General features: G+C 47.0%; 1 protein-coding gene across 2 annotated transcripts in view; it reads right to left on the bottom strand.

Moving 5' to 3' along the window:
• Positions 1 to 16,590, bottom strand: part of taf1b (TATA box binding protein (Tbp)-associated factor, RNA polymerase I, B) — a 42,462-nt gene that overhangs the window by 22,993 nt on the left and 2,879 nt on the right. Inside the window, exons 1-5 of one of the 2 annotated variants that reach the window (XM_056294597.1) lie at positions 6,844 to 7,074; positions 3,991 to 4,089; positions 3,747 to 3,828; positions 3,042 to 3,139; positions 2,610 to 2,699 (exon numbers count right to left, since the gene is read on the bottom strand). In XM_056294597.1, coding sequence (XP_056150572.1) covers positions 2,610 to 2,699; positions 3,042 to 3,139; positions 3,747 to 3,828; positions 3,991 to 4,089; positions 6,844 to 6,861 — 387 coding nt within the window. In that variant the 5' untranslated portion in view covers positions 6,862 to 7,074. Of the gene's footprint in view, positions 1 to 2,609; positions 2,700 to 3,041; positions 3,140 to 3,746; positions 3,829 to 3,990; positions 4,090 to 6,843; positions 7,075 to 16,590 lie in introns of those variants that run through there. The other variant, XM_056294598.1, reaches the window with a different exon arrangement.

Here is a 16,590-nt window from a genome sequence, read left to right as displayed (position 1 = left end):
GACACTGTGGTCACCGACCAAATATCAAAGTAAACATATTATTGGTCCATCTTTTGTTTTGGACTCAGAATTAAGTTATGAAGCAAAAGTTAGCCGCTAAGCTAACGGTGAATGTTTACTAGTCTTGCTACTGATTCAGCATGTTGCTATGGTTACTAGTGATGTTAATGATTAACCATTAGTCAGTTAATTAATTAAAGTAGTGCGTGGGAGGATCATGATATTCCCCCCAGCTCCCCCTCTCTCCTGAACAGGTGCCCCGGCCGACCAGAGGAGGCGCTAGTGCGGCAACCAGGACACATACCCACATCCGGCGTCCCACCCGCAGACACAGCCAATCGTGTCTGTAGGGACGCCTGACCAAGCCGCAGGTAACACGGGGATTCGAACCGGCGATCCTCGTGTTGGTAGGCAACGGAATAGACCACCATGCCACCCGGACACCTGACTTGGTAAGTTTTATTGTGTTTCCATTTTGGATTTACTTGTGTTGTAGTTAGAAACCAGTCAGAGAGCCAGAGACCAAACCTGACTGGTAAAACCTGGTCTCTGATGTCCATGACCTGTTAACTCACCTGATACCTGCACAGGCCACGTTTCATCACCTCATGTATGACAACTGCTCACATTCCATGTTGACTTTTTCCTCCGTAAAACTGTGCATTTATGTCATGTTGAGCTAACGCATCACGGTGTAGTCCACCAGCGGTCATTACATCTGGACTGGGGCTAACGCATCACGGTGTAGTCCACCAGCTGTCATTACATCTGGACTGGGGCTAACGCATCACGGTGTAGTCCACCAGCTGTCATTACATCTGGACTGGGGCTACCGCATCACGGTGTAGTCCACCAGCTGTCATTACATCTGGACTGGGGCTAACGCATCACGGTGTAGTCCACCAGCTGTCATTACATCTGGACTGGGGCTAACGCATCACGGTGTAGTCCACCAGCTGTCATTACATCTGGACTGAGGCTAACGCATCACGGTGTAGTCCACCAGCTGTCATTACATCTGGACTGAGGCTAACGCATCACGGTGTAGTCCACCAGCTGTCATTACATCTGGACCGGGGCTAACGCATCACGGTGTAGTCCACCAGCTGTCATTGCATCTGGACCGGGGCTAACGCATCACGGTGTAGTCCACCAGCTGTCATTACATCTGGACATTACATCTGGACTGAGGCTAACGCATCACGGTGTAGTCCACCAGCGGTCATTACATCTGGACTGAGGCTAACGCATCACGGTGTAGTCCACCAGCTGTCATTACATCTGGACTGAGGCTAACGCATCACGGTGTAGTCCACCAGCTGTCATTACATCTGGACTGAGGCTAACGCATCACGGTGTAGTCCACCAGCTGTCATTACATCTGGACTGAGGCTAACGCATCACGGTGTAGTCCACCAGCTGTCATTACATCTGGACTGGGGCTACCGCATCACGGTGTAGTCCACCAGCTGTCATTACATCTGGACTGAGGCTAACGCATCACGGTGTAGTCCACCAGCTGTCATTACATCTGGACTGGGGCTAACGCATCACGGTGTAGTCCACCAGCTGTCATTACATCTGGACTGAGGCTAACGCATCACGGTGTAGTCCACCAGCTGTCATTACATCTGGACTGAGGCTAACGCATCACGGTGTAGTCCACCAGCTGTCATTACATCTGGACCGGGGCTAACGCATCACGGTGTAGTCCACCAGCTGTCATTGCATCTGGACCGGGGCTAACGCATCACGGTGTAGTCCACCAGCTGTCATTACATCTGGACATTACATCTGGACTGAGGCTAACGCATCACGGTGTAGTCCACCAGCGGTCATTACATCTGGACTGAGGCTAACGCATCACGGTGTAGTCCACCAGCTGTCATTACATCTGGACTGAGGCTAACGCATCACGGTGTAGTCCACCAGCTGTCATTACATCTGGACTGGGGCTAACGCATCACGGTGTAGTCCACCAGCTGTCATTACATCTGGACTGGGGCTAACGCATCACGGTGTAGTCCACCAGCTGTCATTACATCTGGACTGAGGCTAACGCATCACGGTGTAGTCCACCAGCTGTCATTACATCTGGACTGAGGCTAACGCATCACGGTGTAGTCCACCAGCTGTCATTACATCTGGACTGAGGCTAACGCATCACGGTGTAGTCCATCAGATGTCATTACATCTGGACTGAGGCTAACGCATCACGGTGTAGTCCACCAGCTGTCATTACATCTGGACTGAGGCTAACGCATCACGGTGTAGTCCATCAGATGTAATTACATCTGGACTGAGGCTAACGCATCACGGTGTAGTCCATCAGATGTCATTACATCTGGACTGGGGCTAACGCATCACGGTGTAGTCCACCAGCTGTCATTACATCTGGACTGGGACGTGTTTAACTGGCTTTGTGTTTGTGAGAGTAAAATGGCCGGCGTTCTCACACAGCGGCGTTCTCACACAGCGGCGTTCTCACACAGCGGCGTTCTCACACAGCAGCGTTCTCACACAGCGGCGTTCTCACACAGCGGCGTTCTCACACAGCGGCGTTCTCACACAGCGGCGTTCTCACACAGCGGCGTGGATTTGTTGCTCACCAGTTTAAAATTTGTGGAGCGGATCGGGTTGTTGGTGTACGCCTGCCGACTCTTCTGCAGGTACTTCCTCCAAAACTGACACAACACGTCCTTAAAGTAGAAACCAGCAAACAAGTTACACAATACTACCAAATACCATGTGTATCAGTATGTACTGTGGTACTATGTTAGTCCTGTTAGAGGTACTGTTGTCTGTGTACCATGTGTATCAGTATGTACGGTGGTACTATGTTAGTACTGTTAGAGGTACTGTTGTCTGTGTACCATGTGTATCAGTATGTACGGTGGTACTATGTTAGTACTGTTAGAGGTACTGTTGTCTGTGTACCATGTGTATCAGTATGTACGGTGGTACTATGTTAGTACTATTCAGCAGTATTACACATAGCCTCTTTAAACAGAAGTCCAAACCAAACAGAATGAGAGTCGGACCTTAAACTGTGAACAAACTCCCAGGTTGAGCAGAGCATCAGCCTGGTGTCTGAGAATGACCTGAAAGCCCTCACAGATCATCCACTGACACCTGGAGCCTGGAACACACACACACACACACAGGAAAACCATTGAAGTTACATGTATTTGTACTTCTAAAACTCAAAACAGGAGCTTTTATGACTTTTTTTTTTATTTCCCACTTTTTCTACCCAATTGTACCCATCCAATTACCCCACTCTTCCAAGCCGTCCTGGTTGCTGCTCCACCCCCGCTGCTGATCCAGGGAGGGCTGCAGACTACCACATGCCTCCTCCAATACATGTGGAGTCACCAGCTGCTTCTTTTTACCTGACAGTGAGGAGTTTCACCGGGGGGGACGTAGCGGGTGGGAGGATCACGCTATTCCCCCCAGTTCCCCCTCCCCCCCTGAACAGGCACCCCGACCGACCAGAGGAGGTGCTAGTGCAGCGACCAGGACGCATACCCACATCCAGCTTCCCACCTGCAGACACGGCCAATTGTGTCTGTAGAGACGCCCGACTAAGCCGGAGGTAACATGGGGATTCGAACCGGCGATCCCCGTGTTGGTAGGCAACGGAATAGACCGCCACGCCACCCGGACGCCATATGACGTGGTAAGTTTCTATTAGCTGTGTTCTGCGTTTAACATGCTCCACCTGCCTGTCTCTGTTGGAGCCTCACCTGTTTTCTTTGTTTTGCTCCTGGCGATGGAGGAGATCCTGGTGGAAGCTGCGAACTCCGTGCTGCTTGTCTGCTTCGTTCTCTGTTGGGTTTGGGGAAAACAGACGTTATGATGTCATCGAGCTGCTTGCCGCGTCCTTTACATCTCTCTCATTAACGTTCCACTTAGACGTGCTGAGGTCAACATGTCATCACGCTCCTTCACATGCCCCAGAAACCTTAATGGCCCCCATCAGCCGTTTACCTCAATGATGTTGTGACAGGACGTGCAGTAAAACCTGCCCTCCTCTGAGACCGCCCAGCTCACAGCCGAGCACTGAGCGCAGGGCTCCGTGAAGCCTTCCTGAGAGAACAACAATACCAACAAACATGATCAGTGACAGACATTATGCTGCGCAGTGTATTTAATGAGGCACTGACAGACAATTAGACAGCAGCACTGATGAAAAGACAGGAGGTGGAGCTGGAGGTGGCAGAGTTGAAGATGATAAGATTTTCATCGGGAGTGACGAAGAAGGACAGGATTAGGAACGAGTATATTAGAGGGACAGCTCAGGTTGGACGGTTTGGAGACAAAAGCAAGAGAGACAAAATTGAGATGGTTTGGACATGTGTGGAGGAGAGATGCTGGGTATGTGAATGTTCTCATTCATCCAGGTCATAGTTATCCAAAGGAACTGAATCAAGTGCAACTGGACTTGGTTGTTGTTCTTGGAGGCTAAGCTTCTTGAGTCTCCTGGGTAGAGATGAAAGGACAGCATTGTAAGTGGGAGATAGGGGGTGTCGCAGACCTCCTCCTCTGTTGAGGGATGGTTTTTCCAGTTTTGCATAGATGGCTTCCTTCACCCCTCTTTCAGGCCATCTATCTTCTCTGTCCAAAATGTGTACGTTGCTGTCCTCGAAGGAGCGTGTCTTCTCCTTCAGGTGTAGATAGACTGCTGAGTCTTGTCCTGAGGAGTTTGGCCTTCTGTGTTGGGCCATCCGTTTGTGTAGTGGTCGTTTGGTTTCTCCTATGTACAGGTCAGTGCAATCCTCATTGCATTGTACAGCATACACCAGATTGCTTTTTTGGGTGTGTGGTACATGGTCTTTGGGATGAGCCAGTTTTTGTCGGAGTGTGTTGCTGGGTTTGAAGTATACTGGGATGCGGTGTTTGTTAAAAATTCCCCTGAGTTTCTCGGAGACCCCAGAAACTGGAAAAACCATCCCTCGACAGAGGAGGAGGTCTGCGACACCACCTACCTCCCACTTACAATGCTGTCCTTTCATCTCTACCCAGGAGACTCAAAAGCCTAGCCTCCAAGAACAACAGTCGGTCACTAACGGCTCATGACCACTAAATGGAGCACTAACGAAGTCGAAGCTAACACCTCCAACGACTGTCATTGCTAAACATCGGAACACAAAAGAGCCATTGACATCAATAGCTCTGATAACGACTCCAAAGAGGCTAAATATCTGAGTTTCATCAGCAGCCAGTCAGACTAGCTTGGTCTAGTCAGAAAGGCACGAACTGATGAAGCCTTTTGGATGAGAGGCGAAACGTCTTCACGGATATATACCAAGTCCAGTTGCACGTGATTCAATTCCTTTGGATATATTGGGAGAAGGAGGCTGAATATGGAGCTGCCAGGGAAGAGGAGAAGAGGAAGGCCAAAGAGGAGGTTTATGGATGTGGTGAGGGAGGACATGCAGGTGGCTGGTGTGACAGAGGAAGACGCAGAGGACAGGAAGAGATGGAAACAGATGATCTACTATGGCGACCCCTAATGGGAGCAGCCGAAAGTAGTAGTAGTAGGCATATTTGAAGGCTTTGAACATTGTATGATTGTCTGTTGACGTTCATCCTCCATCCATCCATCCAATTTCTAAGCCGCTTATCTCAGTCGGGGTTGCAGGGATGCTGGAGCCTATCCCAGCAGTCATTGGGTGGCAGGCAGGGAGACACCCTGGACAGGCCGCCAGGCCATCACAGGGCTCCAAAACCAACCATTTACTTATAATCAAATGGATGGTTTTGGATTTATTTTGTTTCAAGAGTGCTGTTTTTTCCTTGTGTGACCCACAACACAGACTTTGTGAGTCCCAGGCCTCAACGATAACAACAACAGTAATAGCAGTAACATGTGCACACAAAACAACTTTTACTGATGCAATGGGGGGGGCAGGCGTTTTGGCCCTTGGGGAAAACTAATTGGGCAATCCTGCATGCACTGGACACATGGTACACAGACAGTACCTCTAACAGTACTAACACAGTACATACTGATACACATGGTACACAGACAACAGTACCTCTAACAGTACTAACATAGCACCACAGTACATACTGATACACATGGTACACAGACAACAGTACCTCTAACAGTACTAACATAGTACCACAGTACATACTGATACACATGGTACACAGACAACAGTACCTCTAACAGTACTAACATAGCACCACAGTACATACTGATTCACATGGTACACAGACAACAGTACCTCTAACAGTACTAACACAGTACCACAATACATACATGGTAGTAAATATTTATAGAAGTACTGTCTCTCAGGTTGTTTTATTCCAGGTTTGATTAATTGATGACAGGAAAGGGGGAGGCCTGCACACACACACACACACACACATATCTGTGCACCTCCTGGAACGACCTGATGACAAGACACTCTCTGATTCCAGGTTGTGCATCGTACCAAACTTTGTTGGCAACAGAAGTTTGTTGACGTTCATCAATTTGTCATTATTATTTTGAATTGGTTTCGGTTGATGGTGGAGTATTAAGACGCCTCTTTGGACCCCCCCGCCCCCCCCCCCCAGTCTGGCCTACCCAACCCAATCTGAATTTCGCTCGTGTCAGTCTGATTGCTTCGTTTGTGCGACACACGTGACATAAATAGCTAACATGAGAGGTAAGGGCTCAGAAGACGGCAGAGGAAGCTGGAGAGACTGTACGGGTAATGGGGATGGACGACAGAAGGAAAAACACACACACACACACACACACACACACACACACACACACACACACACACACACACACACACACACGCGGCTGGTGAAGCGCAACAGCAGGACCGGCGCGTCACAACTCACCGTTTCGTCTCCGTCCATGCTGGGCGTACCACCGGCTGTTGGAACTCCGTTCCCTTGGTTCAGACGGTAGCACACACGCTATACTTTTCTTTAAACTGCGAAATTACAATTTAACAACACAAAAATACACAGAATTGTTTGCTTACAACACCGCAGTCCACACTCTACAGCAGCGACAAAAACAAACAAGCAACCTACAGCACGGAAAACCGCCACACGCTATACACGCTAGTTTGGAAAGTACCGGAAATGACGCAACGTAACCCTGACGACACGTCCGTTGCGTCCGTCAGTTAAACTTGTCCGGAATGAAAAACGTTTTTTTTGTTTTTCAATTACAAACATTACAAAAGACAACGGATACACGGCGATACATACACAAACAGATACAACAAAACCCAGGTTATATTATAAAATGTTGGGTTGTGAATGCGGCGAGAGAGGGTTTAGGAGTTCTACATTTACATTTATGGATATGAAGTCTGGCAAGTAAAAATGTAAGATTGACAATATAAAATTGGTCAGCTTTCTCCTTCTTAAAATCAAAGAAGCCAAGAAGTGCATTTTCAAAGGTAAAGGGAAATAACGTGCATTTGAATAAAGGACCAAGACTTTTTAGTATGTGCACAGTTCCGAAACAGACGCAGAGCAGCTGCAGGCACAGCAACACAAAATGAGCAACCAATATCAATATCAATATCATCTCAAGCCTTTGAAGATGTATAATTTGGCAGGGTAGAATATATGAATCGGTTTAAACGTGATTTCTCTCACTTTATTGGTCAACAGGTATTTAAGAGGTAAAGTCCAAACTCTTTGTCCCAAAAGGATGTTACATAAGCTACTTGTTACGATGCTGGTGAGTGAATCACAGGAGACGAAGGAACTGTGATTTAGCTTCATTTAGCAGCACGGAGCTTCCACCCAGCTCTCCGTCTTCGCGCTGCTTCTTCTTCTGTCCCCTTACAGCAGTCTTTTCCCGCTATCCATAGTTCCACAGCGCCACCCATTGGCGATGAAATGTAGTGTCTACAAACGCAACAGTATTGATACTACTAGAACCCCGCTACAATGTAGCGGTTTGGTTATCCACCCGTCTAAATCTTCCTCCTCTTCATCCTGCCAGCTAACCGCCTCCCCCCTGCCCCTAACCCCCCCCCACTCCAACTCCCTCCCCCCACATGCTCGGAATCATCTGAAATGCCGAGAAAAGTGGTTTACCCCCCCCCACTCCAACTCCCTCCCCCCCACATGCTCAGTCATCTGAAATGCCGAGAAAAGTGGTTTTTAGCCTTTTTTTTTTAGAAAATGCATATTTTGCATAATTATGCATAATTATTATAATTACTTTAATTTTCTGCTATTTTTTTGGTCCTCTCTGGAACAATACCTACCACCTCCAAAGAAAAATTAGGATCATAAGTGCATTTTTGCAAAAATGCATATATTTTGCATAATGCCAAAACATTTCTAAGTCCCAGAAATTTTTTTTTTATAAGTGAAAAAATCCAAGATGCTCAGAATCATCTGAAATGCCGAGAAAAGTGGTTTTTAGCCATTTTTAGAAAAATGCATATGTTGCATATTTATGCATAATTATGCATAATTTTAATTGTCTGGGATTTTTCCCTTACTCTCTGAGACAATACCTACCACCTCCAAAAAGAATTAGGATCATAAGTGCTTTAGTTTTCGGTCCCGCTATCTACACTAACTAACACACACACACACTAACACCACACACACACACATTACGAAAATATATGAGTAGATATGTTTGGAATGAAGCTCTAATGCTACACCTATTTCTACTTTTATGATGATTTGAAAAACACAGTTTCCTAATTACAGATTCATCCAGCTCTATAGAGGGAACAACAGAAACACTTCAGTTTGAGCCTCTTGGCAGTATCAGAGCACCAGAAGGAATGGCATCAAAAACAATGGCATACCCCTTTGGAAGTAGGTACTGGTATTTGAAATTTCGACAAAATTTCAGAGTAATTCAGCAAGTGACGTTCTGAGTTGAGCAGTTGACCTACCAACCTTTATATCGTTGTTAATCCAGTTCTCAAAGGATAATGAGCCTTTTTTGTAAACTATATCCCTGTTGTTCCATATAAAGTACTTATGAGGAGAGAAGTTGTGTTTATATAGGAGAGACTAAGCCAACAGAGATTGCTTATGAAAGTTTGATAATTTGATGTGTATTCTGAGAACATCATAGTTGCACTGTAAAACAAATTTCAAGCCACCTATTTTTAGAAAGAAATATGGTTGGGGATGAAATTCCATAAGGAAGCGGTGTTTTTCATTATCCAATTAATCTTACATGTACTGTTTAATGTTGTAAAATCCAAAAATATGAATCCTCCAGAATCAGTAGTATTCATAATAACAGAGTTTTTCAAAACGAGTCTTGTTCGTCCACAGAAACTTAAACAAAAGGTTATCAATCTTTTTTGCAGCTGCATTCTCAACAGGTAAGGAGACAGCAACAACTGTTAGTCTTGAAATGCTGCAGCTTTTGAGAGAAGACATCGCCAGATCTCTTTCTAACCACATATTAATTTTTTTGGGAGGGGATGCCCGTTCAAGGGGAGGGGGAACTGGGGGGAATAGCATGATCCTCCCACATGTTACGTCCCCCTGGTGAAACTGCTCACTGTCAGGTGAAAAGAAGCGGCTGGCGACTCCACATGTATCGGAGGAGACATGTGGAAGTCCGCAGCCCTCCCTGAATAGCGACTGGACAGGAGGGGGAGCGGGGGTTTGGGTACCCAGATAGTATAATTGCTGTGGCCCGGACCCGTCCCACACCCGACACTTTCATCCGGCCCACATACTGCATGGAATGATGGCACTTGGGCGGTCCGCTCCTGTTTGCCAGATCTGGGCCAGAACCAAGCCATAGCAATGCTGCATGTGCCACATATTGGCCAAAGGTGGCCCATATTTGTTTTGTGATATTTGGGCCATATTCACCATTTACCACACGGCCACTTCAGGGTCACATCCAGATCACATGTTGCCCAGAGCACCGCATCTTTGCCAAAAAAGGCCCATGTTTGATGTGGCATATTTGGGCTGTATTTGCCATTATACATATGGGCCACTTCAGGCTCACATCTATTTTGTCAGGGCCAGAGGAAGACCACCAGTGCCACATCATTGCCTGAAGTGGCCCACATCCGGGTGCTATCTGGGTTGAATCCAAAGGAACGGCAGAACCATGACAGTTTGGCGCAGACTGGCTTTGGGACCCTTTGCTGTTGGTCATCCATCATCAACACCATCAGCATGGTGTTGCAGTTGTGGTTGGCTGTGTCTCCTGTCACACAACACCCTGACGGCTGATATTTACTGACGCCGCTAAACTTTATTTGAAGCCTTTGGCTCTGTGGAAGTTTTGGTTACTGGGAGCTGACCAGTACAACCACAGCCCATACAGTAGCTCCATTTTACCCATTTTGACCTCAGTGCCTTGTTCAAGGGGACGTTGTCAGTATGTGTTAAATAGGTGTGGTTGCCATGGTTATAGAGCATGACAGCTTCCTGTTTGAATGTAAAAAGAGAAAGCGCAGCAGATGTGGTTGTTTTTACCCTGTAGTGACGTGGTTTTAGTCGTTCCCTTTGGGAGATTTACAGTAATCAAGTGACCTAGATTACGTTCCTGTGGAGTCCACATGCTCCAATGTTCTCCCACTGTGACCCAGTACTGTGAGTCTGTGTGTGTGTGTGTGTGTGTGTGTGTGTGTGTGTGATATGATAATGTATGTGTTGGTGGATTAGCAGATGTTTGTGCTGAGTCTAGCCGTATTGATAAGCTCAGCCTTCTGCACACTGGGGGTTTCCAAAAACCAGCACTCCTAAAGCACGGGCAGGATGGGAGCAGGACTGGGCAGGATGGGAGCAGGACTGGGGCAGGGCGGGGAAGGATGGGGGCAGAGTGGGGCAGGATGGGAGCAGGATGGGGCAGGACGGGGGCAGAGCAGAGCAGCATGGGGGCAGGAGAGACAGAGCAACACTTCCTGCTACAATGCAGCACATATGAAGACTTAAGAACAAAACTCTTTACAACAATTACATGTAAATTCCCAGATGTTGACACACACTCTGACCAGACTAAAATGCAACATGTACTTGGGGAAACAGTGTCAGCACATAGATGCAGCAAGATATGTCAGGTCATGTCCCAGCCTGAGAGACAAGCAGCACAACACATGACAGCTGTAGTCTCCTCACAACCCATGCTCCACCTTCTGATCTCCTTCTGTTTCTGTATTGTTATTGTTGTTTTATTGTTTCTTTATTGATCGTTACAGTGTTGTGTTGATGTTCATTATTAGTGTTATTGTGTACTGTGCACTTTGGCAACATTGTTTTAAAACTTTCATACCAATAAAGCCCTTTGAATTGAAACGAATTGAACTGAACTGAATTGAATTGAGAGAGAGTGAAAGAGAGAGAGAGAGAAAGAGAGAGAGAGAGAGAGAGAGAGAGAGAGAGAGAGTGTGTATTTGTGTGTGTGAGAGAGAGATTGTTATGGTCATGCCAGTAAAGCAATTTGAATTTGAATTTTGAGAGAGAGGGTGTGTGTGTGTGTGTGTGTGTGTGTGTGTGTGTGTGTGTGTGTGTGTGTGTGTGTGCTACATTACATTACAGTCATTTAGCCGACGCTTTTATCCAAAGCGACTTACAACAAGTGCATTTTACGTAAGAAATCAGGAGAACTACTAGTCATCAGATCATAAGTGCATCTAAACAAGCATCTAAGAGCAAAACCAGTGCTAAAGTAAAAGTGCAAGAAAGATATTTTTTTTTTTAAATGAGTGAATACAATAAGTGCTAAGAACAAGTAACAGGGTAGTAGTTTTCAACCTGCGCCGAAAGATGGGCAGCGACTCCGCTGTCCTGACATCGGTGGGGAGTTCATTCCACCACTGTGGGGCCAGGACAGAAAAGAGCCGTGACCGGGTCGATCAGCAGCAGGGGGCCTCTGAGCAACGGGGCAACCAGACGTCCCGAGGCAGCAGAGCGAAGTGGTCGGGTGGGGAGATAGGAAGGAGCTGTTCCTTTCACTGCCCTGTAGGCTAGAACTAGTACAGCCTTAAACTGGATGCGAGCAGCTACTGGGAGCCGGTGTAGGGACACGAGAAGGGGAGTTGTGAGGGAGAACTTTGGGCGGTGTAACACCAGACGAGCTGCAGCTTTCTGAACAAGCTCCAGAGTTCTGATGGCCGACGCCGGGACGCCAGCAAGGAGGGAGTCGCCATAGTCCAGCCAGGAGATGACCAGAGCCTGGATGAGCACCTGTGCCATCTCGTTGGTGAGGAATGGGCGACTCCTCCTGATGTTATAGAGGAGAAATCTGCAGGAGCGAGCAACCGATGCAACGTTTTCAACAACCCACAGTTGGTTGTCCAGGATCACACCCAGATTCCTCGCAGTCCGAGTTGGCGTCACCACAGTATTGTCAATGGTGATGGCCAGGTGTCGGTGCGGGCAACCTTTCCCTGGGAGGAACATCAGCTGTGTCTTGTCCAGATTGAGCTTCAGGTGGTGTGTCGCCATCCACTCCGAGATGTCAGTCAAGCACGCAGCAATGCGTGTCTCTACTTGTGTGTCAGAGGGAGGAAAGGACAAGATCAGCTGGGTGTCATCGGCATAACAATGGTAAGAGAAGTCATGTGAGCGAATAACAGAACCCAGGGATGTCGTGTACAGGGAGAAAAGGAGAGGACCCAGAACCGAACCCTGTGGAACACCTGTAGTCAGTCTGCGAGGGTCCAACACAGATCCCCTCCATGTCACCTGGTAGGAGCGACCCGACCCGTCAGGTAGGTTGCAAACATTGAGAGTGCAGAGCCTGTGACACCCAGTCCCTCGAGGGTAGAGAGAAGGATCTGGTGGTTCACTGTGTCGAACACAGCTGACAGGTCCAGGAGTATCAGGACAGAGGAGAGAGAGTTTGTTCTCGCAGAGTGCAGCGATTCTGTCACTTCAAGGAGGGCCGTCTCTGTCGAGTGACCCACGCTGAACCCAGACTGGTTGAGGTCCAGGAGGTTGTTCTGGTGGAGGTACAAAGAAAGTTGGTTAAAGACAGCACGTTCGAAAGTTTTGGATAGAAAGGGTAGAAGGGAAACTGGTCTGTAGTTTTTGATGTCAAAGTGGTTAAGTGATGGTTTCTTGAGAAGGGGGGTGACTCTAGTAGTCTTGAAGGCAGATGGAAAGCAACCTGCCTGGAGGGAGGTGTTGATGAAGTGGGTTAGATAGGGAAGGAGTTCAGGTGCTATAGACTGAAGAAGAGGGGAGGGGACCGGGTCAAGGGAGCATGTGGTGGGGCGACTGGATGTGATGAGGTTTAGAGTCTCGTCGGGGGAGAGGGGAGCGAGGTGGGATAAGGTGGGACGTGGAGAGGTGAGGGACGGTGCAGAGGGTGGAATAGTGCAGGCAGCACTAACCGGGTGGTGAGAAAAGGAGGATCTTATGTTGTTTACCTTCTTGTCAAAGAAGTTAGCGAAGTCATCAGGGAGAATGGAGGAAGTAGGAGGAGGAGGTGGGGGTTGAAGAAGTGTAGAGAAGGTTTCAAAGAGTTTCTTAGGATTAGAGGCAGAGGATAGGATTTTAAAGCGATAGAAGGCAGCTTTAGCAGCAGACAGGGAGGAGGAGAAAGTGGAAAGAAGAGATTGGAAGTTGAGAAGGTCCGCTGGGAGTTTGCCTTTTCTCCATTTGTGCTCTGCCACTCTCAGTCTCCGTCTGTCAGTACGTACTGAGTCGGTCAGCCAAGGGGCAGGTGGAGTTGGGCGTGCAGGCCTGGAGGTGAGGGGACAGAGATTGTCCAGAGAAGAGGAGAAGGTAAAGAGAAGAAGATCAGTAGCAGTGTCAGGGGGTAGGAGAGAGAAAGAGTCAGGTGTAGGGAGGATAGAGGTAACAGAGGAAGAAAGATCACTGGTGGAGAGAGAGCGGAGGTGTCTACGGGTGGAAACCATGTGGGTAGGGGAAGGGGCTGAGGGGGGTGAAGAGAGGGAGAGAGAGTAGGACATGAAATAGTGGTCAGAGAGCTGGAGGGGAGTAACAGAGAGATTGGAAATAGGACAGTGTCTTGTAAAGATAAGGTCCAGCTGGTTGCCGGCCTTGTGGGTAGGAGGAGAGGGTGAGAGGTGAAGGTCAAAGGAGGAGAGGAAAGAGAGAAGAGGATCTAGCTTGTTAGTGTGGATGTTGAAGTCACTGAGAAGGATAAGTGCAGAGTCATCAACAGGGAAGTGCGAGACAAGTGTGTCAAGCTCCTCCAGAAACTCACCAAGGGGGCCTGGTGGGCGGTACACAACCACGATGGTGAGTTTGACTGGATAAGAGACAGTAACAGCATGAAATTCAAAAGAGGGCGGAGAAAATTGTGGAATGGAAACAAGAGAGTATTTCCATTTCAGGGAGATTAGCAGGCCAGTACCACCACCCCGCCTCCCAGCTCTGGGAGTGTGAGAAAAAGAGTACATATTAGACAGAGCTGCGGGTGTGGTAGTGTTTTCTGGCATGATCCAGGTCTCTGTTACAGCAAGAAAGTTGAGGGAGAGCAAGGATGCGTAGCCTGAGATAAACTCAGCTTTCAGCGCCACAGACTGGCAATTCCAGAGCCCTCCCGTCACCACTTGCTCAACATGAGTGGAGAGAGTGGGATAGATGAGATTGGTAGGGTCACAGCACCTTGGAATGACCCAACGTCTATGCCAGCCCCAGGAAGAGTAAAGGACAGGAATGCGAAGGAAACACATAATCTATACTAGGTACACAAAATACAGATGACTGGCCGGATCTAAAAAGAGCAGTCCGTGCTTGACTAAGTGTTGGCTTGAAAAAGTCGCACTTGCCTTTGTTCACTATAGCCTTCGTTCAACCTAGGCTTGTTTGCCTGACGGTTGGAAGCTGATGCTTCCAAGTAGCAGCAGTGATTTAAAGAACACTGATTGCTAATTGTCTGCCGTGACTGCAGGCCACTAGGAACCAGCAGCAGATGTATAGAGAAAAGGAAGCAATACTCAAGCAGCTGGAATAAGACTGATAGCAACTTGTTAAGCAAGAAAGATGATACTTACTCTATACTAGATGAACCAGCAATTCAGAATCACTCCAGAAGTCAAAATGCACACTAGACTGAAACTGAATGAGGCCAGACTTATAAATCCCTGTGATTTTCTGGCCACACCCTGGCCACTTAACACCCAATTAGCCAAAGAGGTACATTGAAAATGGGCCTATTACCCAGAAACTGGTCACTTATGTAAAACTCTATCAAACCTCACACAATACTATTATAACCGCAAAGAGCAAGTTACCAAGGAATATATTTATAAGCTAACAGGATAACTAAGTCAAAACAGCTAGGCAACAAGAAATATTTATGGACACACTAGGTGAAAAACAGCTACAGCTTGAATAAGTAAATAAGACAAGTAAGTAAATAGAATAAGACAGCTACAGCTAGAATAAGATCCCACTAGGAACCAGCAGCAGATGTATAGACAAAATGACTAATACTCAAGCAGCCGGAATAAGACTAGTAGCAACTTGTTAAACGAGAAAGATGATACTGACTCTATTCTAGATGAACCAGCAATTCAGAATCACTCCAGAAGTTTAGATGCACACTGTGTGCACTCGCATGGCACATTTCACCTACAGCAGCCAGAGTAAAAATAAACGAAATATAAATATAAATGAATAAATGGAGACAGATTTTTCCACGGTGTTTTTTTAGAGCTCCTGTCACGTCTCTCAGAATCGAACTGCGAGTCGAGCTGCTGTAAAGTATTAATATCACACTCCTGTCCAAAAACTGCCTCCCCCCACCCCCAACATACACACACAAGGCTGCTACACAACCAAACGTTACCATTAGAAACTCAGCATGTGTGACCAGAAGAAGCAACGGCTCCTAATGAAGACCAGAATAAAGCCCACATGCATGTCCTGTTTTTACACCGGAAACACAACCGTTCACATCAACACTCCAACTTTAGTTTAGTTCTTGTTCATTATTATTATTATTATTATAGTTATTGTTGTTGTTGTTGTTATCATTAATGGTTGGTCTACATGTGAGGGTCTTCTGGTGATTGAGATACAACCACTATCGTGTTTATTTGAATGACTGACCAGTTGACTGTAAAGCCTTTGTGAAAATGTCTCTTGTCATATATCTACCAGCCATAATAATAATGATGATGATAATAATAATAATAATAATATCCATATAGCCATGAAATAAACAGACATTTTATAAATAACAGTTAAATAACATCTGAGCTCCATACAGAAGAATCATACATAAACCAGTAGATCGTATTGTATGTACGTGTGTATTAAATATGTAATTAAGGCTCGGTGCATTAATGTCGCGCTGCGGAACTTCCGGGTGTGTCTGTTTGCATAAGAACTTCCGGCACAACCGGATGCTTACGTTCTACTGAATCGTTAGTAAGCTGCTAATTTATCCGTTCGAAATGTTAATTTCGTCTGAAAAATCAATGAATCAAACAGGGGCGTTCTAGTATCAACGCCGTGAATCAGGCTCCACTGAGCACTGTTGTGTGCCACAGTGTGCGGATTCGGCGCGCTATAATAAGCAAAGATTCCGAGGGATGCATTCACCATCACCAAGAGTACTGTTGCGAATTCGGGGGGCAACCACAGGAACTGCAGCGGCGCGAACCCGTATCGCCCGCACCGAGGGAGATATCGCTGACC

The sequence above is a fragment of the Lampris incognitus genome, chromosome 15, assembly GCF_029633865.1.
Source record: "Lampris incognitus isolate fLamInc1 chromosome 15, fLamInc1.hap2, whole genome shotgun sequence".
Lineage (NCBI taxonomy): Eukaryota > Metazoa > Chordata > Actinopteri > Lampriformes > Lampridae > Lampris > Lampris incognitus.
This window is presented reverse-complemented; position numbering and strand designations above follow the sequence as displayed.